The sequence below is a fragment of the Xiphophorus hellerii genome, chromosome 8 (genome assembly GCF_003331165.1).
Source record: "Xiphophorus hellerii strain 12219 chromosome 8, Xiphophorus_hellerii-4.1, whole genome shotgun sequence".
Classification (NCBI taxonomy): domain Eukaryota; kingdom Metazoa; phylum Chordata; class Actinopteri; order Cyprinodontiformes; family Poeciliidae; genus Xiphophorus; species Xiphophorus hellerii.
The window spans coordinates 157,185-180,097 of NC_045679.1; the positions used below are offsets into that span (position 1 = coordinate 157,185).

The window sequence follows — 22,913 nt, forward strand, 5'->3', positions numbered from 1 at the left end:
TTGTAAATGTGTGTGTGTGTGTACTTTTATTTTGTATTCGTAATTTTTTATATTTGTGCATTTTACCACATATTTACAAGTAAACAGAGTTACGCACAATTTTTTTTAGGGTTTACAAATCATGTTTCACAGATACAACCATCCAAAGTTACTTATGGATTATAAATCCAGAATTACACACACACAGGTATTTTGAGACTATTTTCACTCCATATTATTATATTAATTTATCAATAAAGCTCCAGATTTTATTTATTTCACCTTTACTCTCATTCAGACATGAGGTTTCACTTTAAGAGTAAAATGCTTTTCCACACAAAACAAGTTGACAGAGACTAGAGTCATGTAGGGCACAAGCAGCTGGCCCGGTTCTGGTCCAAACCGCAGCAAGATCATAACAAAAAGTTCTGGAAGGAACCAGAAAGTATCTACTTAATAAGTTAGAACCACTACTGATTTCTAAATGACAGCAGTAGAAGGAACCTGAGAGCAGAAGGTGATGCAGGGTCAGAGGTCATGTCATCCTGGAAAGAACCCAAGAGCTGTCGCCATCATCAGCAAGAGGTCAGAGGTCACATTTATTAATGAACAGGGTTTATTTCTGGAGGAGTATCTGAGTCTGTGTGGGGAAGGAGGCCGGATGTAGTTCTGTTCCTGCAGATTATAATCTGCTCAGAATATGAATCCCACCACACAGCAACGCTGGTTCGATTCTGCTACCGGTCGGAACCAGGTCCATTTTATCACAGAAAGGTCAGCAACACGCACAGGTCCTACGGCAGCAGTGCGGACCGGCAGGACGCAGCCGGTCCTCACTGCTATAGTAACCCCCCCCGTCCCCTCACACACAGAAACAAGATGGCGGAGCACAGCAGCCGCTGCGGCTCCTCAACCAGGCGGGTTCGGTAGAATTTTTCGGGACTTTGTTGAACCCCGTTTATCCCGTCCGAACCGGATTCATGAACTCCCCGAACCGGCTCTGACGGCCCGTTCCCCGGCTGGTTGAGTCTGTCCGCCGCCTGAAGCCCCGATCACCGAGAAGGTAGGAGCTGTTAGCCTAGCTGCTAGCTGGCCTCTTGTTTTGGTTCCGGACCGGCGTTTGGACCGAAGCGAGGACGGTCCGGGACAGGTCCCGGTCCACCAGGACCTGCCGACAGGATCCGGAGTTTCCTGCAAGTAGAGGAGGCGGATTTTTGAGCGCTGGTTCCGGGAAAAACCTGGAATGAGTCGATGCGGTGTTAGCAGGAGCTAAAGCTACACAGTAGTACTGCTGTAGTATTACTGTAGTACTGCTGCAGTGTAGTATCAGAGGACTGCTGTAGTACTGCTTTAGAACTCTTATATATTTAATTGTTGAGATACGGCTGTAGTACTGTTGTAGCACTGTTATATATAGTACTAGTCTAGTACTGTTATGTATTTCACTGCTGTAGTACTTCTGTAGTACGGCTATAGTACTGCTGTAGTACTGTTACCTAGCTGCTATAGTACTGCTGTGTAGCTGCTGTAGTACTGCCGTAGTACAGCTGATGTTGCCTCTGGGGATGAGCCATCAGCCAATCAGCTGCCTGCTCAGTAGTCATGTGACCCATTAATAACGTGAATCTGCAGCACGGTGCTTCCGGTGGATGTGGAGGCTTTTATTATGTAGTAGTTGGACAGGAAGCGGTTGGGAATCGAACCCGGGACCATTGAATGGACCGTCTGAGGACAGTTTAGTCTGATTTCATATTCCTTTATTTAATCAGGTAAACCCCGTTGAGATCTAGATAACACTTTCAAGAGGGACCTGAGCAAAAACTTGGCAATTTAAAAATAAATATTCAATATGCTAAGAAACGCTGTTACCATGGAAAAACATTTACATCGAAATCAGCAGGAAAATAATTCGGTGCAGTTTTGCATGACATATTTGTCATTTGCAACATGGCCGACCATTGGGAGGTTTTCATTGGACTATGCTAACTCCGCCCTCCTCTCAGTAGCCCCGCCCAGCTCAGGTTAGAACTTTGTTCTGATTGGGTCCTTAGTGCCGTCTGTTCCAGGTTAGGCCTGTCGTGATGGACCTTACCAAGCTCCGCCCACAACCGACCCACGTGACCACAAGTCTCACAAACAAAGCCTGGTTGTTTCTAGGTAACATGACTCGATTAGTGCATCATTTCTAGCAGATTTTCACAATATATCAGCTACTAAATGGACAGAGGAACTAACAAGTTCATGTAAAGGTAAAAGGTATAAAGGTAAAGGCAAATCTTCTGAAGTCGGGATATAATTAATTTAATTTCACATAATTACCGCGGTAGAAGCCATTTGTTTGTTAAAACAACAAATGATTTGCCTTTACCTTTACAGAGCTCTTTGGTTCCTCCTATCAGTCTGTAGCTTCTCATATTGAGGTCAAAGTTCAGATCTACCATAACTGACTGACACCTGCTGGCCTCGGGTTTGCAACCAGCTTGTGACTGAGAAACCAGTAACCTGCTCCCAGATGATGACATGAACTTGTTAGTTCCTCTGTCCATTTAGTAGCTGATATATTGTGAAAATCCGGTAGAAATGATGCACTAATCAGTCATGTTACCTAGAAACAACCAGGCTTTGTTTGTGAGACTTGCGGTCAGGTGGGTCGGTTGTGGGCGGAGCTTGGTAAGGTCCATTAACAAATCAATTAATCGCATGAAAAATTAAAATGATCTACCCCATTTTTTAATTTATCTGCTTTATCGTTTCTTCCTGCCTTTGCTGACACTGGTGCTCTCCGCTGACCCTCCCTTCCTCACTTCCTGAGGTTGAAGTAAAGCATCAGGTAGTCGGATATCTGTGTCTAAATCTAATGATTATTGAAAGGCAATATAGTTTACAAACTTCATAATCTGTCCTCTTTTGGTTGAATGTAGTTTTTATTTCCATTTGGTTTTATGTTGTTTAGTTTTAATTCATGAGGTTTTTTTTGTTAATGGAGACTGAGAGTCCATTTTATTTTGGTTTTTGGTTGATTAGTTTATTTTGTTTACCAGTTCCAGTGCTTAGTGTTCTTTTCAAAATAAAGTAGAGCTATTTTTCAGGACGCTTGCATTATTATGTCATTACATTACATCAGTTTAAAAACGTCTTCAAACAATATTATGATTTATTGCAATAATTTTTGAGAAAATTAATTGCTCAGCAAAATTTGTTATCATGACAGGCCTGATTAGGGCTTGATTGTTTTGAATCAGGACATGGGTTGGTTCTGTTCCGGTTCCGGTTCTGTTGGGTTGATCAGCCATCATTGTGTTCTATAGAAATGAAGAGATTAAAGTCAGAACTGTGTTCCTGATGGAAACGCTGAGAGGATTTAATAACCTAATTAATAATCTGTATAATCTAACGGAGGTCTGCTACCGGGTCGCCCATCAGAACCGATCTGCTCGGCCTACTGAGCATGCTCAGGTGGACAGCCCACGGGGGAGCCCACTGGCTGGAGGTCAGAGGTAGGCCTGTCACGATAACAAATTTTGCTGAGCGATTAATTGTCTCAAAAATTATTGCGATAAACGATAATATTGTTTGAAGACCTTTTACACTGATTTAATGGAAATGATGTAATAATGCATGTGATTTCCTGCCAAAGATAGATACACTTTATTTTCAAAAGAATATTTAACACTGGAACTGATAAACAAAATAAACAAAACAACCAAAAACAAAAATAAAATGGATTCTCAGTCTCCATTAACAATAAATGTACTAGAATAAAAACTAAACAACATAAAGCCAAAGTGGAAATAAATACTGCATTCAACCAAAAGATTATGAAGTCTGTATATTATGTTGCCCTTCAGTAATAATTAGATTTAAATAGAGAAGATGGGCACATCGACTACCTGATGCAATAATTCACACTACATGATTTTTTGCTCCCATTTTCTCCTTATGACAATCTTAGAACATCGGCCGTTGCTTACGATTTGGTAACCGATCATCCTGTAGTTTATGGTGTGTTATGGTCGTTTCCGCTCCGATCTAAATCAGGGTTTTTCCCCGACTGGGCGCTTAACGCAGCCTGTTGAATGTGACAGGCAGCCAATCAGAAAGAACGGATTCTCCTCCGCGCTTTCTGAGGGGAAATTACGTCAGGGAATCCCAAACAGCTGACACGGCACAACCCGAAGTCCAGGACATTGGAGATGATATGTGGAAACAACATTAATGTTTATTCAACATGCAAAGAATATAGAAATGACAAGAGGAGGAGTTGGAGCGAAATTGCTACCGCAGTTGATAAACCCGGTAACTTTTCAGCTGTTCTTCGTTAACGTGACGTAAATAGGTTCTAATGATTTTCATTCAGTCAGGACTTTACGCTGACACTAGCCACATGCATTGCAGGTAGATTGTAGTAAAGCATTGATTAATACCTGGTTTTAAAATTAGTTCACTGAACTTGTAGCCATTATTTTGTGCCCATTGTTGGACACCACACGGCAGGAACGAACCGATCGAACCGTTATACCTAGGATTTCTGTCGGCTAATGTGGGCCTGTCAGGTTTTGAAAATGGGCCGACAATCGGCCGACAGCTCTAAGATCGTGTCTCTGCGCTGGGCTTTACATTAAGGAAATGAGGTCAAAGGTCAGTGGAGAGCACCGGAGTTGAGCCTTTTTTCATTCAGTGTCATCAACAGAAAGAGAAAAAGGTCTGAAGAGACGATAAAGCCGATAATTGAAATGACGTCGATAGTTTTAATTTATCGTACGATTAATTGATTTATCGTTTATCGTGACAGGCCTAGTCAGAGGTCACTGGACATGATGTCAGCTGGTTCTGGTTCTAGTGGTTCAGGTTCTGGACTGGTTCTGGTTCAGCTGGTTCTGGTCCGGTGTGTGTAACCCGGTCAGTCAAGCCTGCAGTGCTGCAGCAGAGCATTCTGGGAGGAGGGGGGTGCTGTGCTCCCCCTCCCTCTCTGCCTCTGTCAGGCTGGCTCCTGATTGGCTGCCGGCCGATCAGCTGACCCGCTCCAGTCGGAGACGGAGGCTGATGGAGGCGACAGCGATGGGGTGAGCTGCCATTTTCTCTTTCTTTATCCTCCATCCTCCATCCCTCCATCTGCTGGGGGGTTCATTGTTCTCCGGGGGATGTGGGAGGGAGGGGGGGTCTGTCTGCAGCTCTAATTCATTCATTCATTCATTCATTCATTGATGCTCCCTGATGGAAACCGGGGCGGGGGGGTTAGATGATGGAGGGAGGAAAATGGCCGCCTGCTGGGGGGGTGGAGAATCAGTTCCTATTGATCAGAGCCGTGACATCATCAGTATTGATCCGGTGATAGGTTCTGGTTCTGATGTCAGTGTGTAGGAATCAGAACTATCCAGAACTTTCTGTAGAGACCCGGTTCTGCTGCAGGTTCTGGTTATGACCCAGAACCAGATCCGCTGCAGAGCATCATTCAGAGGACACATGAACTACCTCGTTACCACGGTAACCTCTTGTTACCGCGGTAACCAGTTCTAGTTAGCAAATCCTTCAAAATAAAAGCCAGTTTTTTCCAAGTGAAGATGTTGAACTGATGTCTAACAGCTGTGGGTTGACCTTTGACCTGTGCGGCTTAGGTCTGAGGCGGAGCGTCCATCATGGCGGCGGCGTCCTATGACCAGCTGCTGAGGCAGGTGGAGGTGCTGAAGATGGAGAACTCCAACCTGAGACAGGAGCTGCAGGACAACTCCAACCACCTGACCAAGCTGGAGACGGAGGCGTCCAACATGAAGGTAGGAGGGGGCGGGGGGGTCTCTGTCTCTCTCTCTCTCGCTCGCCCTCTCTCTCTCTTGCCCCAGGATAGTCCTGAGCTGTTTTCGGCCAATCACGCGCTGCGCTGTTAGAAAGAGCTTTTTGTTTAGAGTGGGATGTCTCTTTGTGTGTGGCTCTTTGGAAGGGATAGAAAAATCAGCCAGAGTGAGCGCTCTGTCTGTGTCTTTTCTTTTCCTTGCTGTGTTCCTCTGGGTCTGGTTCCTGGTTCTGACCCGGTCTGGGTCGACCCGGTTCATCTCTCTGTGGTTCTGGTCTCTGGCTCCTTGTTGTTTCGTCCTTCTTGTCTATGGGAACTCTGACTTCCTGTTTCCTGTTTGCTGCTGTGTGTTAGGGTGTGTGTTATTATCCCAGTGTGTGTGATGGTTCTGTCTGAGCGCTGCTGGCTGATTGTGGTTAGCCCCGCCTCCTGCCTCGGCCCCACTTCCTGTCACTTCCTGTCTGGGATTCCCAGCCAGTCAAGGAACGCTGCTCTTTGTGTCCAACAGGAAGTGCTGAAGCAGCTGCAGGGCACCATAGAAGAAGAGTCCGGGGAGGCGTCCGGCTCCCAGCTGGAGCTCATAGAGCGACTGAAAGGTGAGGAGAACTGGGTCGGGCCGCTGCGGGCCTGGTTCTGGTCCCGACAGCTCCCTCACCGGGTTCTTCCCTCAGAGATGAGTTTGGACCCGGCCGGCTTCAGAACCAGAACCAGGGCTCCTCCACCTCCTTCGTCGTCCTCCAGCTCTGCCTCCTCTTCCTCTGGAACGATGGCGGGAGCCTCCGGGGGATCTGGGGGGCCCGGGGCCCAGGGGCCGAACCCGGCCGCCTTCCCCAGGAGAGGAGCTCCGACTGCGGGGAGAGAAGGCCACGACCGCTGCCTGGAGGAGCTGGAGAAGGAGAAGTACTGACTACTTCACACTACTACACACTACTACTGACTACTACACACTACTCTCTTTACAGAAGGCTCCTGTTATCAGATGAACTGAATTGTAACCCTGAATCAAACCAATTCTTCTAGATATTAGATAATGAAAAAAACAGTTAGAACCTTGTTGAGAGCTTTCTGTTTTAGAGGCGGCGCTTTTACAGTCAATACGGTAGTGGCAAAAAAAACAACCAATGGCAGCGCGTGTTTAGCCGTACCAGGTAATGCGTTCAAACCTTCTCCAACCGACCGCTAAACTTTGTAACAAGCAGTTAACTAGGAAAACACACAGCGGGCAAGACGAGGAGACGAAGAACCGAAAGCTGAGGCGGAGAAACGGGCGGAGAAGTCCAGCCGGGTGAGACCGAGGACAGGACAGAGAAGAAAACTGAGGTGGAGAGGGTTAAACCTACACAAGTAGAAACAGAATAAATATGGCGGCGCCTGAAAAAGGCATCGTGGAGAACAGAGTATTTAATCCGGATGGACAGGTTCTGCTTTGCCTCAGAACCTGAGGCAAAGCAGAAGCAAACGGACCCACAGAAACCAGAGCTATGGCCTGACCAGCAACGGTTAGTACCGAACCTGAGGGTTGTGGGTCAGTACCGAGAGTTCTGGGTCAGTACCGAGAGTTCTGGGTCAGCACAAAGGGTTCTGGGTCAGGTACCGAGGGTACTGGGTCAGGTACCAAGGGTTCTGGGTCAGGTACAGAGGGTACTGGGTCAGGTACAGTGGGTTCTGGGTCAGCACAAAGGGTTCTGGGTCAGGTACCGAGGGTTCTTGGTCAGGTACAGTGGGTTCTGGGTCAGGTACAGAGGGTACTGGGTCAGGTACCAAGGGTTCTGGGTCAGGTACCGAGGGTTCTGGGTCAGGTACCGAGGGTAATGTACTCTGACTCTCCTGTGATTGGCTGCTGGCTCTCCTCAGGTCCCTCCTATTGGCTGAGCTGGAGAAGGAGGAGAAGGAGAAGGACTGGTACTACGCTCAGCTCCAGAACCTCACCAAGAGGATCGACAGCCTGCCGCTCACCGAGAACGTAAGCAGACCCAGTGCATGCAGGGAGATGTAGTAGTGATGAGCGCAGAGCATGCTGGGAGATGTAGTAGTGATGAGCGTCTGTCCGTACCAGTTCACGCTGCAGACAGACATGAGTCGCCGTCAGCTGGAGTTCGAGGCTCGCCAGATCCGCTCAGCCATGGAGGAGCAGCTGGGGTCCTGTCAGGAGATGGAGAGGAGAGCTCAGGTAGGACAGGTCACCTGGAGGTCAGCTGGACGACGTGGGACAGTGTTGGTTCAGACTCATCTCATGAGCTCTGTGTGTGTGTGTGTGTGTGTGTGTGTGTGTGTGTGTGTGTGTGTGTGTGTGTGTGTGTGTGTGTGTGTGCGTGTTTTCAGGCTCGTGTGTCTCGTATTCAGCAGATAGAGAAAGACATCGTGAAGCTGGGCGCCCGACTGCAGGTAAGCTCACCTGTTGCTTGCTCAACTGTGTAGCAGTCACCTGTTAGCTGACCAACATGGCCTCTCTGCAGGTGGAGGGCGCTCAGAGTGCAGGGGATGGTGGTGGATTGGCTGTAGCTCAGGTGAGAATGCAATTCAGAGGTTACTACTACATTAGTAACCTCTGATTGGTTAATTGTTTGTTCCTCCACCATGTTTACTTCCTGGTTTCCTCTTCCAGAGCTCCAGCAGCCGATTGGACCAGGAGTCTGCTAATGAGACAAGTTACTCAGTGCCTCGACGAATCACCAGCCACCTTGGAACAAAGGTGAGTGTATGTGTGTGCACGGCACAGGTGTGTGAAGAGCCGAGCGAGACTAGGCTCTGTGTCGCCCCCTGCAGGTGGAGATGGTGTACAGCCTGCTGTCCATGCTGGGGACTCACGACAAGGACGACATGTCGCGCACGCTGCTGGCCATGTCCAGCTCGCAGGACTCCTGCATCGCCATGCGCCAGTCTGGCTGCCTGCCGCTGCTCATCCAGCTGCTGCACGGCAACGACAAGGACTCCCTGTTGCTAGGTAACCACCGCAACCCACAGCCTCCGACCTTGTGCAGACTCCTCCGTCGGTGTTCACGCCTGTGCGGTCGCCTAGGTAACTCTCGCGGAAGCAAGGAGGCACGAGCGCGGGCGTCTGCCGCTCTGCACAACATCGTCCACAGCCAGCCAGACGACAAGCGAGGGCGACGCGAGATCCGGGTTCTGCACTTGCTGGAGCAGGTCCGCCATTACTGCGAGGCGTGCTGGAGCTGGCAGGAGAGCCACGAGAGGGGCGTCGACCAGGAGGACAACCCCAGTGAGTCCGGTGACATGACCAGGTGCCACACCGTGTAGCATAGTGCAGCACAGCGCGGCAGCTGGTCATGTGCATAGAGCAGGGGTGGGCAACTCCAGGCCTGGAGGGCCGGTCTCCTGCAACTTTTAGATACATCTCTACTTCAGCACACCTGAGTCAAATAATGAGGTCAGTAGAAGGACTCTGGAGAACCTGAGTGTTCCTAGGAAATTATTCAGCTATTTGATTGAAGCGTGTTGAACCTGAGAGACATCTAAGAGTTGCAGGACAAGAGACCTCTAGGACCAGGATGGCCCACCGCTGGCATAGAGCACTGCAGCATATCGTAACGTAGCATCTCTCCGCATAGCGCTGTGTAGCAAAGCTCAGTGTAGCATAGCGCTGCGTAGCGTAGTGCTGCGTAGCATAGCTCAGAGTAGCAAAGCGCTGCATAGCGCTGCGTAGCATAGCTCAGAGTAGCAAAGCGCTGCATAGCGCTGCGTAGCATAGCTCAGAGTAGCATAGCTCAGAGTAGCAAAGCGCTGCATAGCGCTGCGTAGCATAGCTCAGAGTAGCATAGCTCAGTGTAGCATAGCTCAGAGTAGCAAAGCGCTGCATAGCATAGCGCTGCGTAGCATAGCGCTGCGTAGCATAGGGCTGCGTAGCATAGTCGTGTCCTGATGTGTGATGTCTTTGCAGTGCCGTCTCCTGTAGAGCATCAGATCTGCCCAGCCGTCTGCGTTCTCATGAAGCTGTCCTTCGACGAGGAGCACCGCCATGCCATGAATGAGCTGGGTGGGTTCTAACCTGGTTCTGACCGGGTTCAAACCCGGTTCTGAATTGGTTCTGACCCGGTTCTGTGTCCCTGCAGGAGGTCTCCAGGCGGTGGCGGAGCTGCTGCAGGTGGACTGTGAGATGTTCGGGCTGAGCAGCGACCACTACAGCGTCACCTTGAGGCGATACGCTGGCATGGCGCTCACCAACCTCACCTTCGGAGACGTGGCCAATAAGGTGACAGCAGGGTCCTCCGTAGAACACAATAGAACCGCCTTTATTGTCCCTGAGCAGCCAATGATGTGCTGCTGTTTCCTATCAGGCCACGCTGTGCTCCATGAAGGGCTGCATGAGAGCCATGGTGGCCCAGCTCAAGTCCGAGAGCGAAGACCTGCAGCAGGTACGTTCAGCTGCTCCAGGAGGTAGATAGGGCCCGCTGCTCCAAGAGATAGACAGTATCTTGCTGTTCCAGGTGATAGCCAGTGTCCTGAGGAACCTGTCGTGGCGCGCTGATGTCAACAGCAAGAAGACGTTGCGTGAGGTCGGCAGCGTGCGAGCGCTGATGGGCTGTGCTCTTGAAGTGCAGAAGGTACAAACAAATGCTCACCTGATCCCAGAGCTCTACTGAGCATGCTCCGTCTGCCTCTTCTCATCACTCTTCCTGGTGTTGCAGGAGTCGACGCTGAAGTCCGTACTGAGCGCGCTCTGGAACCTGTCGGCCCACTGCACGGAGAACAAGGCGGACATCTGCGCGGTGGACGGCGCTCTGGCCTTCCTGGTGGGAACGCTCACGCACCGCAGCCACACCAACACTCTCGCCATCATCGAGAGCGGCGGAGGGATCCTGCGCAACGTCTCCAGCCTCATCGCCACCAACGAGGCGCACAGGTAACCCCGGTGCTCCTGAGGAGGCGGGGCACTGTGGCAGGAGGCTTGCTGAATCCCTGTGTCTCGTCTTGCAGGCAGATCCTGCGGGAGCACGGCTGCCTGCCGACTCTGCTGCAGCACCTGAAGTCGCACAGCCTGACCATCGTGTCCAACGCCTGCGGCACGCTGTGGAACCTATCGGCGCGGGATGCCCGCGACCAGGAGACGCTGTGGGAGCTGGGGGCTGTGGGCATGCTGCGCAATCTCATCCATTCCCGCCACAAGATGATCGCCATGGGCAGCGCCGCCGCCTTGCGCAACCTAATGGCCAACCGCCCTGCACGCTACAAGGACGCCAGTGTGGTGTCGCCCGGCGCCGGCGCACCATCGCTCCACGCCCGCAAACAGAAAGCGCTGTTTGAGGAGCTGGACGCCCAGCAGCTGTCAGAGACCTTTGATAACATCGACAACCTGAGCCCCAAAGCCGCCAACAGAAAGGGGCGGAGCTGCAACGGCGCTGGAAGCAGCACCACACGCTCCTACACCAACACGCCGGTGCTGTCCAGCCCGAAAGGCAGCGAGGGAGTGAAGAGAGCAAGCGAGGAGGCGGCATACGCACGGCCGGCGTTCCCGCCCAGCGTCCGCGCCTCCAGCGATAGCCTCAACAGCGTGACCAGCACTGATGGCTACGGCAACCGCGGCAAGACCAAACCGTCCTCCGACGTCTTCTACTCCTCTGACGAGAGCGCCGCCAACAAGTGCTGCGTCTACAGGAAGTACCCAGCGGACCTGGCACACAAGATACGCAGCGCCAACCACATGGCAGACGATGATGGCGCCGAGCTGGACACGCCCATCAACTACAGCCTGAAGTACTCGGACGAGCAGCTGAACTCGGGACGGCAGAGTCCGAGCCAGGACGGCGAGCCGGACACCCGGCTGCGCCGTGGCAACAGCAGCGAAGCGGGACAGAGTGGCGGCCGCATGGCGGCAGGGCAGCCGCCACGATACGTCGTCGTCTCGGCAACATCCTCCTATGGTGGTGACGCCGTACCAGAGCAGCCGATCGATTATAGCCTGAAGTATGGAGATGAGTCGGCGCGCAAAGAGACTGCCATCCCCTCGCTAGCTCCTCCCACTTCCTCCTCCACCAACAAGCTCCGCAACCTGCCAGCCACCGCGCACTCTGAGGTCAAGAGCAACCAGGAGTCAACGCAGATTTACTATGTGGAGGATACGCCCATCTGCTTCTCCAGGGGAAGCCCCCTGTCCTCTCTGTCCTCTGAGGAAGATGAGGATGCTGATGTTGTGAGGAAAAGTAAAGGCAGCGGCAACGACTACCCGACACTTCCTGTCAGCGAGAAAGACGCTCAGGAGCAGCAGCAACGGCAGCAGAAGGAGGCAGAGAGTCAGACGTCGGCCGTGCCATCCACAAGAGGACGAAGGGGCCACCACCACCACCACGGCCACCATCATCACCATCACCACCACGTGACCTCATCGTCAGGCGCCAGGACCCCCAAAAGCCCCCCAGAGCCGCCGTATGCGCAGGAGACGCCACTGATGTTCAGCCGCTGCACGTCGGTCAGCTCGCTGGACAGCTTCTCCACGTCGTCCATCGCCAGCTCGGTGCGCTCCAGCGAGCCGTGCAGCAGTGAGCCGAGCGGCGTGGTGAGTCCCAGCGACTTGCCTGACAGCCCGGGTCAGACCATGCCGCCCAGTCGCGCCAAGACTCCGCCGCCGCCCGCCCAGGGCGATGCGCCGACGCAGGGCGCCAAGAAGGAGGAGGAGGGGGACGTGCTGCTACACTTTGCTACGGAGAGCACACCGCACGGCTTTTCCCGTGCCTCCAGTCTGAGCGCGCTCAGTCTGGACGAGCCATACATTGCGGCCGAGATGAAGGAGGCGGCAGCGGCGGGCGGCGAGGAGACGAAGCCAGTGCCTCTCAAGCCCATTCTGGACGAATCTGACGATGACAACGAGATCCTGGTGGCGTGTATCAACATGGCCATGCCCAAGTCCTCCCAGAAGCCCAAGAAGCCTCCGCCAGCAGCGCCACGGAAACCCAGCCAGCTTCCTGTCTACAAGCTCCTCCCACCGCAGAGCCAGCCGCCGCCACCGCAGAGGAAGGAGGTGCCACCATTGCTGGAGGAAGTGCCCCGTGTTTACTGTGTGGAGGGAACGCCGCTCAACTTCTCCACCGCCACGTCGCTCAGCGACCTCACCATCGACTCGCCACCCAACGAGGAGGCAGCTCCGCCCCCGTCGGCCCCCAGAACCCGGCCGGCGGTCCCTGAGGGCGAAAATGGCGACGACATCTTGGCCGAGTGCATCAGCGCCGCCATGCCCAAAGCCAAGCCCCGCAAACCAATCAGAACACCAGACAGTGGCCAGGCCCCGCCCCCGCCCATGTCTCCGCCAACACTGCCACAGATGAAGAAGAAACCCACCTCCCCCGTGAAGCCCATGCCTCAGCGGGCGCCATATGGTGTCGTCGCAGCGACAGCCACCAAACCCAAGCCGGGATTCGCCTTCGACTCGCCTCGCCACTACACGCCCATCGAGGGGACGCCATGTTGCTTCTCACGCAACGACTCGCTGAGCTCTCTGGACTTCGAAGAAGACGAGGCCGGTGAGAAGGACGGTGAGGACAGAAAGAGCAAGGAGGAGGAAAACAGGAAGCGGAAGCAGCAGACAGTCGCCATCTTCCCCCGCACCAAACCGCCGGCCAATCAGACGGTGGTGGACGAGAAGCAGAAGTTTGCCATGGACGACACGCCCGTCTGCTTCTCCAGGAACCCGTCACTGAGCTCGCTGAGCGACATCGACCAGGAGAACAACAACAAGGAGTTCGCCCAGCCCCCGCAGCACGAGGAAGAGGAGGAGGAGGAGGAGGAGGAGGAGGCACTTCCTGCTGCTGGACAGGTGAGACAGGAGGGACAAGTTGGGACAGGAGGGACAAGTTGGGAGGGGTCAGCAGGTTTCTTCCTGTGCAGAAGCAGGGGAACATTAAGCAACCCAAAGTACCCAGCATTCTGTTCCTCTCTCCGCTGGGCTTCACTACATGGCTGACTGAAGCCTGGCATTAACTCCAACAGGCATCGGTGGACCCTGACATGCCAACTCCAAGCTTGGCGTGCGCCAGTGATGATCTAATGGCATCGGCACACCGGCGGTGCTGCCACACGGGTTTATCACAAAATCCCACTTGCGAGCTGAGACTGCAGCCAGAGAACAAAACCACCATGTGAAAGTAAATTATTTTTACACGCGTTTAAGAAAACATTCAACTTAAAGTAAGCAGGCCTTACAGCAGCCAAATTTTAATGTTCCAAAGGAACTGCAGCGCCCCCTTATTGCTGCCAGGCCCCCTGTCATCCTGTAAACGGCCTCCAGGGGGCAGTGTTGCCCCCATTGAGAAACACTATGTTAGTAATTGAATTAATTCCCAACAAGCCCTCGTCCACTGAACACTGAGAAGGAACAGCCGCGTTCCCTTACATCGTTCCTTCAAAGCCTCCATTGATCCCGTACAGCGAGGGAGGGTTAGGGGTAGGGGTAGGGGTAGATAGGTAGGGTTAGGGGTAGGGGTAGATAGGTAGGGTTAGGTAGGGATAGGGAGGAGGCCGGCTGCATTTAGACACACCTTCCCAGAGATCCAGGTGACCAACCTGAGCTTCAGACCAAAGGCTGTTCAGCTGCTGCTGAGGTTGGGAGAGTGCTGGTTCAGCTTTTCGGCGGCCTGTCAGCACACATCGCCAGGGAGGAAACTGGAGGGTTGAACTGGGAACATGGAGTCTTCCTCATCATCCAACAGTGTGAGGAGGTCGGAGTTAACATCTGCCTCCGTTTGGAATCCCCCTGTCTCCATCTTCCTCCATCATGCCGGCCCAGTTCCTAGAGGGACTCACCTGGCGAGAGGCAGCTAGCTACAGCCGCTATTGTTTCCCTTTTAAAGGGTTCTGCCCTAGTGGCCTCCATCTGAGCGTGATCTGACAGGAGAAGGAGAAGACATGCAGCAGATCGGGCCGGGGCTGTGAGGACAGCTTCAGTCCTGTACAGCTAGCACTAAGCCTGCCTGGACGCGACATAAACGTTAGCTACTCTACTAATTAGACAGTCACTGAGGCAAAGCGATCAAAAGCCTTACAGAAAGGTTGAGTTTATCAGGAAAACCAGTGGATCTGGGGCTTAGTTAGTCTGAAGGATGTCTGATGGTTCCCTCTGTCCTCCGCAGGTGGAGTCGAAGCCCCGCCCCCCTGCGGCCAGCGGCTACGCCCCCAAAGCGTTTCACGTGGAGGACACGCCCGTCTGTTTTTCCAGGAACTCGTCCCTCAGCTCCCTCAGCATCGACTCGGAGGACGACCTGCTGCAGGAGTGCATCAGCTCCGCCATGCCCAAGAAGAAAAAGAAGTCCACCGCACCACCCGATGCCACATCTCCCACCGCCACGCCACCCGCCACCGTGCTGCCCGCCGCCCCTGTTCCCTTCGCCAAGGCAGATGAGGACATCCTGGCGGAGGAGGAGCCCTCGGAGGCGCCCCGCAGTCCGCCGTCTCCGGACTCTGAGTCCTTCGACTGGAAGGCCATCCAGGAAGGAGCCAACTCCATCGTTAGCAGCCTGAACGCCGCCGCCTCGGCCCTGTCCCGCCAACCGTCCTCGGACTCCGACTCCGTCCTGTCCCTGAAGTCCGTCGGCTCGCCTTTCCACCTGCCGGCGGCTGGCCGGACCACCGAGGACGACGAGGCAGCGTTGCAGGTCAAGCGCTGCGCCCGCATCCTGAAGCCTGGCGAGCGCAGCAGCCTAGAGGCCAAGAGGAAGGAGGAGGAGGAAGAGGAGGAGGCGAAGGCCCTGCGTGGAGGGAAGAAGGTCTACCGCAGTCTGATCACAGGAAAACCCCGGGCGGAGCCCGCTGCCAGGGGGCGAAGCAAACCCCGAGCTGCCGCTGCCGCCAAGGCTCCAAGAGGCGCCGACTCTGCCGACAGAGGGGGCGGGTCCTCTCGTGACTCCACCCCTTCCCGGACCTCTGCGCCGGCCAATCAGAAGGCGGGAAAACTGTCCCAGCTGCCACGTACTGCCTCTCCAGGAAGTGCCTCGTCATCATCTTCCTCCAGAGCCGCCAAGACCGCGCCGAAAGGCGGCGGCCTCCCCCGGAGCGAATCAGCCTCCCGGCTCGTCGGCTCCGCCCCATCCAGGAAGCAGAAGGCGGAGCCAGAGAAGCCAGCGCTGGTCCGCCAGTCAACCTTCATCAAGGAAGCTCCGAGCCCCACGCTGAAGAGGAAGTTGGAGGAGTCTTCCTCCTCCGCTGCCGTGGAGCCGCAGTCCAGCCCCGAGACGCCGCTTCCCCCCGCCACCCATCGCTCGCACTCAGAGAGCCCGTCACGCCCGCAGGAAGTAACCTCATCACGTATAAGCCGCACCGGCACCTGGAAGCGTGAGGCCAGCGGCGGCGGCTCCGGAGTGAGCGGCGGGAAACACTCGACCTCGCTGCCGCGCGTCGGCACCTGGAAGCGGACTGGAAGCTCCTCCTCCGTGCTGTCGGCGTCCTCAGAGTCCAGCGAGAAGGGGCGGGGTGAAGACGGTGGCCGCAGTGACGCCAAGGGGACATGGCGGAAGATGAAGAGCGGTGGCGAGTCGACGGCTGCCAAGTCGGAGGACGTCTGGGTCCGCCTGGAGGATTGTCCCGTTAACAACCCGCGCTCGCCGTCCGCCTGCTCAGCGCGCTCGCCTACCGCCGCCAACGCCCCGCCCGTCATCGATAGCCCCGCCCCCTCCAAGATCCCCTCTTCTTCCTCTTCGTGCTCTTCCAACCTCAACCTTCGACGGAGCTGTGAGAGCCTGGAAGAGCAGGCTCCGCCCCCTCCTGACCGCCAGCAGCAACGCAGCCAGCCGCGCAGCGGTGCCGTGGCGGCGCGCGTCAGTCCATTCAACTACACGCCCAGCCCCAGGAAGAACGGCGCCGAGCTAAGCTCCGCTCCCTCGCAGCCTGCCGGCGGCACGTCGGCCCCGCCGGCGCGGCCCTCGCTCATCCCCACCCCCGTGACCAAGAAGCGAGAGCCGAAGGGCGGAGACGGTGGCGGCGGCGAACGCGGCTCCTACATTGTCACGTCTGTGTGAGTCTGGAACAGGAAGTGATGTCTGGGAACTGGAACTGTACTGGAAGTGATTCAATGTTTTGGCTCCGCCCCCATCCTGCTGCTGCTTGATTAGCTCCTCCCACCTGCCTGAGAGGAACCTTTCTATGTTTTTATACCACTGATCTGTAGCGCTTAGCTCCGCCCCCTGCCCTGCATGGCCCCACCCCTTCAGAACAGCGTTCCCATGGCGAACTGAAGGTGATGATGTTGATGTTTCTGGTAGCTGTAGCGTCTGGAAGGTTTGGTTCTGAACACAGCCCGGTCTGTTGTACGGTACCAGAACCAGAACCTTCGGGCCGGGTCTGATTAACCCACTAACCTTCGATCCGATCAGGTCCAGTTAAACTTCTGATCGGAACCTTTTGGACCTGTACCCAACAGAACTGGCTTTGTTCAGAACCTGATGCTTCCTGTCCTGTCGCCATGGAAACGAGTAACACTGTAAAGCGTAAGTTATTGCTGTAAACTGCAGCTAATTTAACCGATTGAGCTGCAGCAGAGACTCACTGCAGATGTTCAATAAAGTTCAACACAAGCTGCGTCCTGCGTCTCTTTTCTCACCTGGTGACCCGGCCGCCGCCCCTTTAACGCCCCGACCCGGCTGCAGCGCCGCCGCCCCTTTAACGTCCCGACCCTTTAGCGCCGCCTTTGAACACCTGCTGGTCTTACAGGAAAAATACTACTTTTGAAATTAAAGGTTATTTTTGAGTTTTAGTTTTCTTCAGGTTCAAAAACAAACTTTATGGCCCCAATTTAGCTCCATAAATATCTCATTAAATAACACCCTTTAATCATTTTCATAAAAGAATTTCATTTAAAGTAACATTTAAATGAACAAAGTGGAATACTGGTTTGTATTTTAGAGTCACAGGTTGGAAAGTTTGGGAACCCCCGATGGCAGCGTCATGTCAGCCAATGAGCTGCCTCCAGGAAGGAGTCAGCCAATCAGAACGACAGACCAGGTGGAGTGAGAAGTGTCGCTTTGTCCTGTAGCATCATGACTACAGCGACAGCTCCAGATAACCACAGCCAGGCTGACTGCGAATGAGAGAAACACAGGAAACCAGTCAGAAGAGAAAGTTCTGACCGGTACCAGTTAAAATTCTGAAGGTGGTTGAGTCCGATCCGGACCAAACCCAGACCCTGTCGGACCAGAGACCTGCAGTACCTGCCGGCCGGCAGAGGGCGCCAGCTTCTTTCTCTAACCCTTTCACGAGAGTCACGAGCAGCGAAAGTCTTTTACTCTGAAAGAGCGCAGCCGAAGTGGCGTCGCGTTGCAGGTAGACGTCACTTCCGCCTGTCCTACTGTGATGGACACTCAGAAGGTAAGACTCGAAAGGCTCAGACCCAAATGGACCAGTGGTTCCGACCCAGACTGTGAAACTAGCCGTTAGCTGCTGGCCGTTAGCTGTTAGCTGCTAGCCGTTAGCTTCCCTTTGGCAGCGCGAGCTCTAGACTGACCGGAAACGGATCAGCTGTTTCCTCCCGGTAAAACAATCAATCCGCTCCGATCAGCTGATCTGGTAACCATGGCAACCTGATCGGAGGGGATCAGTGAGAGGAACGTGACGTTGTGTATCATGAGAACCGATCAGAAGTTCCCGTCAGGTTTGGTCTGGGCTTTAACTAGGCCGTTGTAGAACCTGGATCGTCGATCTGCTGCTGTAAATAAAGAGATAAAAGGAAATATCATTTAATTTCTGTTTGGATCAATAAAGTCTTTTTGAATTTAGAACTAGCCGAGTGTCACAAACTTCTGGAGTGAATTTCATGAGTCAGTGTGGCCGCCGGTCGCCATGACGATCACATGACTGGGCAGCTGTTCCACCTGGAGGCCAGGTGAGCTGCGGTGACCTGAACCTGTCTGTTCCAACAGGAAGCTCTGCGCCGCATCATCAACACATTGGCCAATAAGAATGAAGAGCTGCAGCATTTCCTGGACTCGGTTGACGGCACTCAGACGGGCCTGCAGGTCAGCAGCTCATTGGCTGAGCGAGAGCAGGGGGAGGGGCTTAAATGGAATTATACCTGTTCTAAGTAGTTCTATGAATGAACTGTCCAATCAGGAGGAGTCCTGCAAGGTGATGTCAGAGCTGGAGGCGGAGCTAGAGAAGCTAAGCTCTGCCTTGGAGGAAAGAGGAACTCAGCTCCGTGACATCATCAAAGAGGAGAAGCGAAGGAAGGAGGCGGAGCTTCAGGTATGATGTCATCGTGGTTGTTTGCTGTTGTTGACCTAATCAAACCGTCTGGTTGCCATGGTTTCCAGCGGCAGCTCTCCGAGGGGAAGGCCGCCCTGCTGTCCTGCCAGGAGCTGCTGGAGTTCGCCAACCAGTCGCTGACCATTACCAACGAAGAAGAGTTTCTGACGGTAAGCAACATTTTCACTTCCTGTTAGCGAACTGGAAGCTGGACAGATTAGGGAGGGCGGATAATTGATCACAGAGGCCAGATTTTATGCTTCGTTATTTTTATAAACACCTTTATGTTTTTGTTTTGTTCTCAGGCAGCCAAGCAGATCAAAGAGCGGTAGGTTACACATCATCACACTTCCTGCTTGGTTGCCATGTTTCATTTAGTTGCCTGTTTGGTTGCCATGTCTCATTTAGTTGTTTCTTTGTTTCTTCTTTGTTTTCACTTCCTTTTTTTGAAACTAACTGTTTCCTGTGATTGAAGCTCTGCTCTGCATGCTAACATGCTAACCCCGCCCCCTACTAACACTTAGCCACACCCTCTTCTGTCGGCTCCGCCCCCTGCTGTTGCCAGGGTAACAATGGCTCCGGCGTTTCGGATGGCCACTCGGCCCGCGGTGTCAGAAAACATGTCGCAGTTTACTGTCGACTTCATTGGCGAGAAGGCGGGGCTCCTGCGCCTTAACTTCCTGCCAGGTCAGAAGCCACGCCCCTCAGGTCGCCATGGAAACAGCTATGATTGTCTCCTTACAGGAAGTTTGTTTTCAGTTCCCAGAGCTCCAGAGATCGACGTCTCCAGCTGCGTCGTCCGTGACAACAGCATCACCGTCGCCTGGCGACCGAGCGACTGTGACGGACCAATCGAGCGCTACGATCTGGAGCATCGTAAGGCAAACCGCGGTGGCGCCCTGAGAGCCGCGGGGGAGGCCAGCTGGGAGAAGATCAGTGACATCACAGACACTCAGGTGACGCTCTCAGGTGAGAAAACTCCTCCAGGTGTGATGTCACTCAGTCTTGTTGCCTAGCAATAACACCCCCGTTTCCAGGTCTGAAGTTTGATTCGCCATTCGTCGTCGTCCGAGTCCGGGCGCGAAACAAGGCTGCCGCCGGAGACTTCTCTGAGCCTGTCGCCATGGAAACCAAAGGTCAATATAGCAGGACATGACAGGAGCGCTCACTCTGAAGCACGTCTCTGAAACCTTCTTCTTCTGTGGTTTTGGCAGCGTTTACCTTTGGCTTCGACACGGCGACGGCTCACGCTGAGCTCAAGATCCAGGGCGACACGGTCACATGGGAGCCCCAGGGGGTCAAAGGTCACGACGCACGGCTCCGGGGCAAAGAGAATAAAAACAGGTGAGGAAGAGAAACGCTTCACTGGACCCGCCCACTGTCAGTAGCCCCGCCCACACCTGGACCCGCCCCTCCAGCAGGGTCAGGGGTCGGTGTTCAGGCTGGAATCAATTCTGTGGTTTACAGTTTACTGGTTCGCTGCACCTGTTCAGGTGTGATGACATCACCAGTTCAGGCGATAATGTTATGCCTGGTTGTGAGTTGTTCCTCTGCTGCTCTGTGACCTCTGACCTTTCTGTCCCTCTTCAGTCTCCGTCCCGCCTCCTCTGCCTTCCAGGTAGACACTGTTATCACCCACTTGTTGCCTAGCAACCGCCAATCACCCTCCCCTTCCACCACGTCCTTCATGCAGCCAATCACATCACCGCTGACATCACTGCTGACATCACCGCCGTGATAGATTTGTTGCTATAATGGTTGTGTGAGGTTAAAGGTTAAAGGTCATGACCCCAGCTGTGGTCAGTTTTCATCTCAGCGTTTCTGTTCTCGTCATCTTCCTGCCGCATCATCGCTTTGGCTCGACCTCATTGGCTGTTTCGCCGCGGCGTTTCCTGTCTGCTAACATCTGCTTCCTTCTGATCGGTCAGCAGCCGGAGCGCCACTCCGTCGCCCAATAAGACGGCAGGAAGTCGAGGCGGACGCGAGCGATTCGCCGGGGAGGCCTACACCGTGCTGGGTACTGCAACTACACCTTTTACTTTAACTAGGCTGCCCAGAGGCTGCTTGGTTGGACTTAAGGCTTTTATTTTGGTAATTGTAGGTTAAGTTTTGTGTTTCTGTCTCTAGGCGACCAGGAGATCAATGGAGGCTGTCACTACTGGGAGCTCCGCCCCCTCGCTGACTGGAAGTCGCTCAGTGTGGGCGTGGCCTACCGGGGCAGCTTAGGACGCTTCGACCAATTAGGGAAGAGCTCCGCCTCCTGGTGTCTCTACGCCAGCCAATGGCTGCAGAGCGCGCTGGCGGCCAAACATGGCAACCGAGCGAAGGCCTTGGATTGGCCGCTGCCTCAGCGAATCGGCGTTTACTGCGACCATGACAACGGTCTGCTGAGACTCCATGGCAACAGATCCCATGACTTTCAAATTAAAATCCAGAAGCTGTTTTACAGCTGATGATGTCATCGCTCTTCCTCCTCCTCTTCCTCAGGAGAGCTGATGTTCATCGACGTCGATCGGCTTCGCCTGCTGCACGTCTTCAGGAACCGCTTCCTGCAGCCGCTCGTCCCGGCCTTCACCGTGAGTACTACAGTACTACTACAGTACTACTACAGTACTGCTACAGTACTACTACAGTACTGCTACTATACTAGTATTGCAGCAATAGTAAAACAACATTGCCAGTTCCCTCACTGGGTACTACAACTACTACAGAGTGTGGTAACTATAGTACTAAGTAGTACAGGCTGTAGTACTGTCTGTAGTACTAAGTAGTACTGACTGTAGTAATGTGTGTTCCAGGTGTGGTGCGGGGGAATCTCCGTGGCAATGGGCCTGCAGGTGCCGAGCTTCATGGGAAACTTTGTGTCGTCCAATCACAGCACGGCGGCGGATCAATCACTCTGATTAGATATTTATTGATTTTATATTAATTATAGAAAATATTTCTAGAAGCTTCTTGTAGAGGAAATTATAATCTCTGCAGATTTTATGGATTTGCTCAGACTTTTATTGTAAAGTACTCTGGAAGATGAGCAGATTAACACCCTGACCTTTCACATTAAAAGCATTAAGTATGATGCTCTGATGGTTTCATTGGTTTCTTCACTAGTAATTCTGACCTCTGCTGCTATTAAACGAAAAAGGCTTTTATTGTGATGTGGTCACTTCCTGCCGGTGTCAGAAAGAGACGCGTTCTCATTGGTCACATTAACAGGAAGTGACATCACCCCAGATTAACCAGGTTATCGAGGAAATATTTGCACCCATTTGTAATCAGCCGCGACCCAGTCAAAGTCCAGACCTGCAGGGAGACATTACCAGAACCAGATACGGGTCAGAACCAGCAGGAAGTGGAGGAGGGCTCTGATTGGCTGGATAATTACAAGTTATTCATAAATAATTTCCAACTTATCTATAAATAAAATGGAAATTATTTATAAATTATGAATCATTTCCATAAATTATTCCAAAGTAATTTATGAAGGTATTCATGAATAATTTAAATAAAATGTAAATTAAAATTGAAACTTATTTTCAGACCTGGTTCTGGTTCTGATCCAGTGAGTCCGGGTTGGTCGGGGGAACTGGTTTCAGACTGGGAGAACTGGGCCCAGTGTGGACACAAATGGGTCACATTTTCTGTATAATAATGTATAATCATGGAGAGACTGGTCCTGGCCCAGCTGAGGCCTGGTGAGGACGTTTCTAGACCCCCTGCAATTTGCCTACCAGCCCCACTTAGGAGTTGATGATGCCGTCATCTTCCTGCTGCAACGAGCACTGTCGCACCTGGATGGTGGAGGAGACACTGTGAGAATCACATTCTTTGATTTCTCCAGTGCCTTCAACACCATCCAGCCTCTGCTGCTGGGTGAGAAGCTGCGGAGGATGGGTGTCAACGACTCAGTGATCTCCTGGGTGACTGACTACTTGACAGGCAGGCCACAGTTTGTCCGTCTGGGCAGTGTCCT

General features: G+C 53.2%; 2 protein-coding genes and 2 long non-coding RNA genes across 7 annotated transcripts; 2 read left to right on the top strand and 2 right to left on the bottom strand.

Annotated features, from left to right (window-relative positions):
* Window positions 1–24: 24 nt before the first annotated feature.
* LOC116724077 (uncharacterized) lies at window positions 25–1,556 on the bottom strand. Its single transcript, XR_004340103.1, has 2 exons — window positions 1,476–1,556; window positions 25–1,170 (listed from the first exon to the last, which is right to left on the bottom strand). It is a non-coding gene; the product is annotated as an uncharacterized LOC116724077 (long non-coding RNA).
* Window positions 814–17,284, top strand: apc (APC regulator of WNT signaling pathway). Of its 3 annotated transcripts, none has more exons than XM_032569402.1 (18): window positions 814–1,042; window positions 5,595–5,750; window positions 6,276–6,363; window positions 6,439–6,667; window positions 7,622–7,730; window positions 7,824–7,937; window positions 8,090–8,152; window positions 8,224–8,274; window positions 8,373–8,459; window positions 8,534–8,711; window positions 8,787–8,987; window positions 9,666–9,761; window positions 9,838–9,977; window positions 10,063–10,140; window positions 10,213–10,329; window positions 10,414–10,628; window positions 10,703–13,532; window positions 14,845–17,284. In XM_032569402.1, exons 2-18 carry the CDS (start codon window positions 5,616–5,618, stop codon window positions 16,723–16,725), a joined length of 6,612 nt encoding a protein of 2,203 aa, XP_032425293.1. In that variant the 5' UTR covers window positions 814–1,042; window positions 5,595–5,615; the 3' UTR covers window positions 16,726–17,284. The 3 variants fall into 3 exon arrangements, with proteins under 3 accessions (XP_032425293.1, XP_032425295.1, XP_032425294.1); XM_032569404.1 differs by lacking the exon at window positions 814–1,042 and adding an exon at window positions 4,701–5,042; XM_032569403.1 differs by lacking the exon at window positions 814–1,042 and having other exon boundaries at window positions 5,226–5,750.
* Window positions 17,141–18,034, bottom strand: LOC116724079 (uncharacterized). The gene is made up of 2 exons (XR_004340104.1): window positions 17,914–18,034; window positions 17,141–17,783 (listed from the first exon to the last, which is right to left on the bottom strand). It is a non-coding gene; the product is annotated as an uncharacterized LOC116724079 (long non-coding RNA).
* Window positions 17,940–22,024, top strand: fsd1l (fibronectin type III and SPRY domain containing 1-like). 2 transcript variants are annotated; one of them, XM_032569408.1, is made up of 13 exons: window positions 17,940–18,070; window positions 18,622–18,717; window positions 18,812–18,943; window positions 19,012–19,113; window positions 19,249–19,271; window positions 19,509–19,630; window positions 19,703–19,912; window positions 19,981–20,079; window positions 20,158–20,287; window positions 20,872–20,960; window positions 21,071–21,325; window positions 21,431–21,519; window positions 21,742–22,024. In XM_032569408.1, the coding sequence occupies exons 1-13, from the start codon at window positions 18,056–18,058 to the stop codon at window positions 21,844–21,846; spliced, it is 1,467 nt and encodes a 488-aa protein (XP_032425299.1). In that variant the 5' UTR covers window positions 17,940–18,055; the 3' UTR covers window positions 21,847–22,024. The 2 variants fall into 2 exon arrangements, with proteins under 2 accessions (XP_032425299.1, XP_032425300.1); XM_032569409.1 differs by having other exon boundaries at window positions 20,875–20,960.
* The last annotated feature ends 889 nt before the right edge of the window (window positions 22,025–22,913 follow it).

Bases quoted from the DNA above. Each gene is read 5' to 3' on its own strand.
- apc (XM_032569402.1), top strand. From the start codon at position 5,616: ATGGCGGCGGCGTCCTATGACCAGCTGCTGAGGCAGGTGGAGGTGCTG. The intron at 7,731-7,823 runs GTAAGCAGACCC...TGTCCGTACCAG, and splicing joins GCCTGCCGCTCACCGAGAAC to TTCACGCTGCAGACAGACAT. The intron at 13,533-14,844 runs GTGAGACAGGAG...TGTCCTCCGCAG, and splicing joins CACTTCCTGCTGCTGGACAG to GTGGAGTCGAAGCCCCGCCC.
- fsd1l (XM_032569408.1), top strand. The intron at 18,718-18,811 runs GTCAGCAGCTCA...CTGTCCAATCAG, and splicing joins GCACTCAGACGGGCCTGCAG to GAGGAGTCCTGCAAGGTGAT. The intron at 20,961-21,070 runs GTACTGCAACTA...TTCTGTCTCTAG, and splicing joins GGAGGCCTACACCGTGCTGG to GCGACCAGGAGATCAATGGA.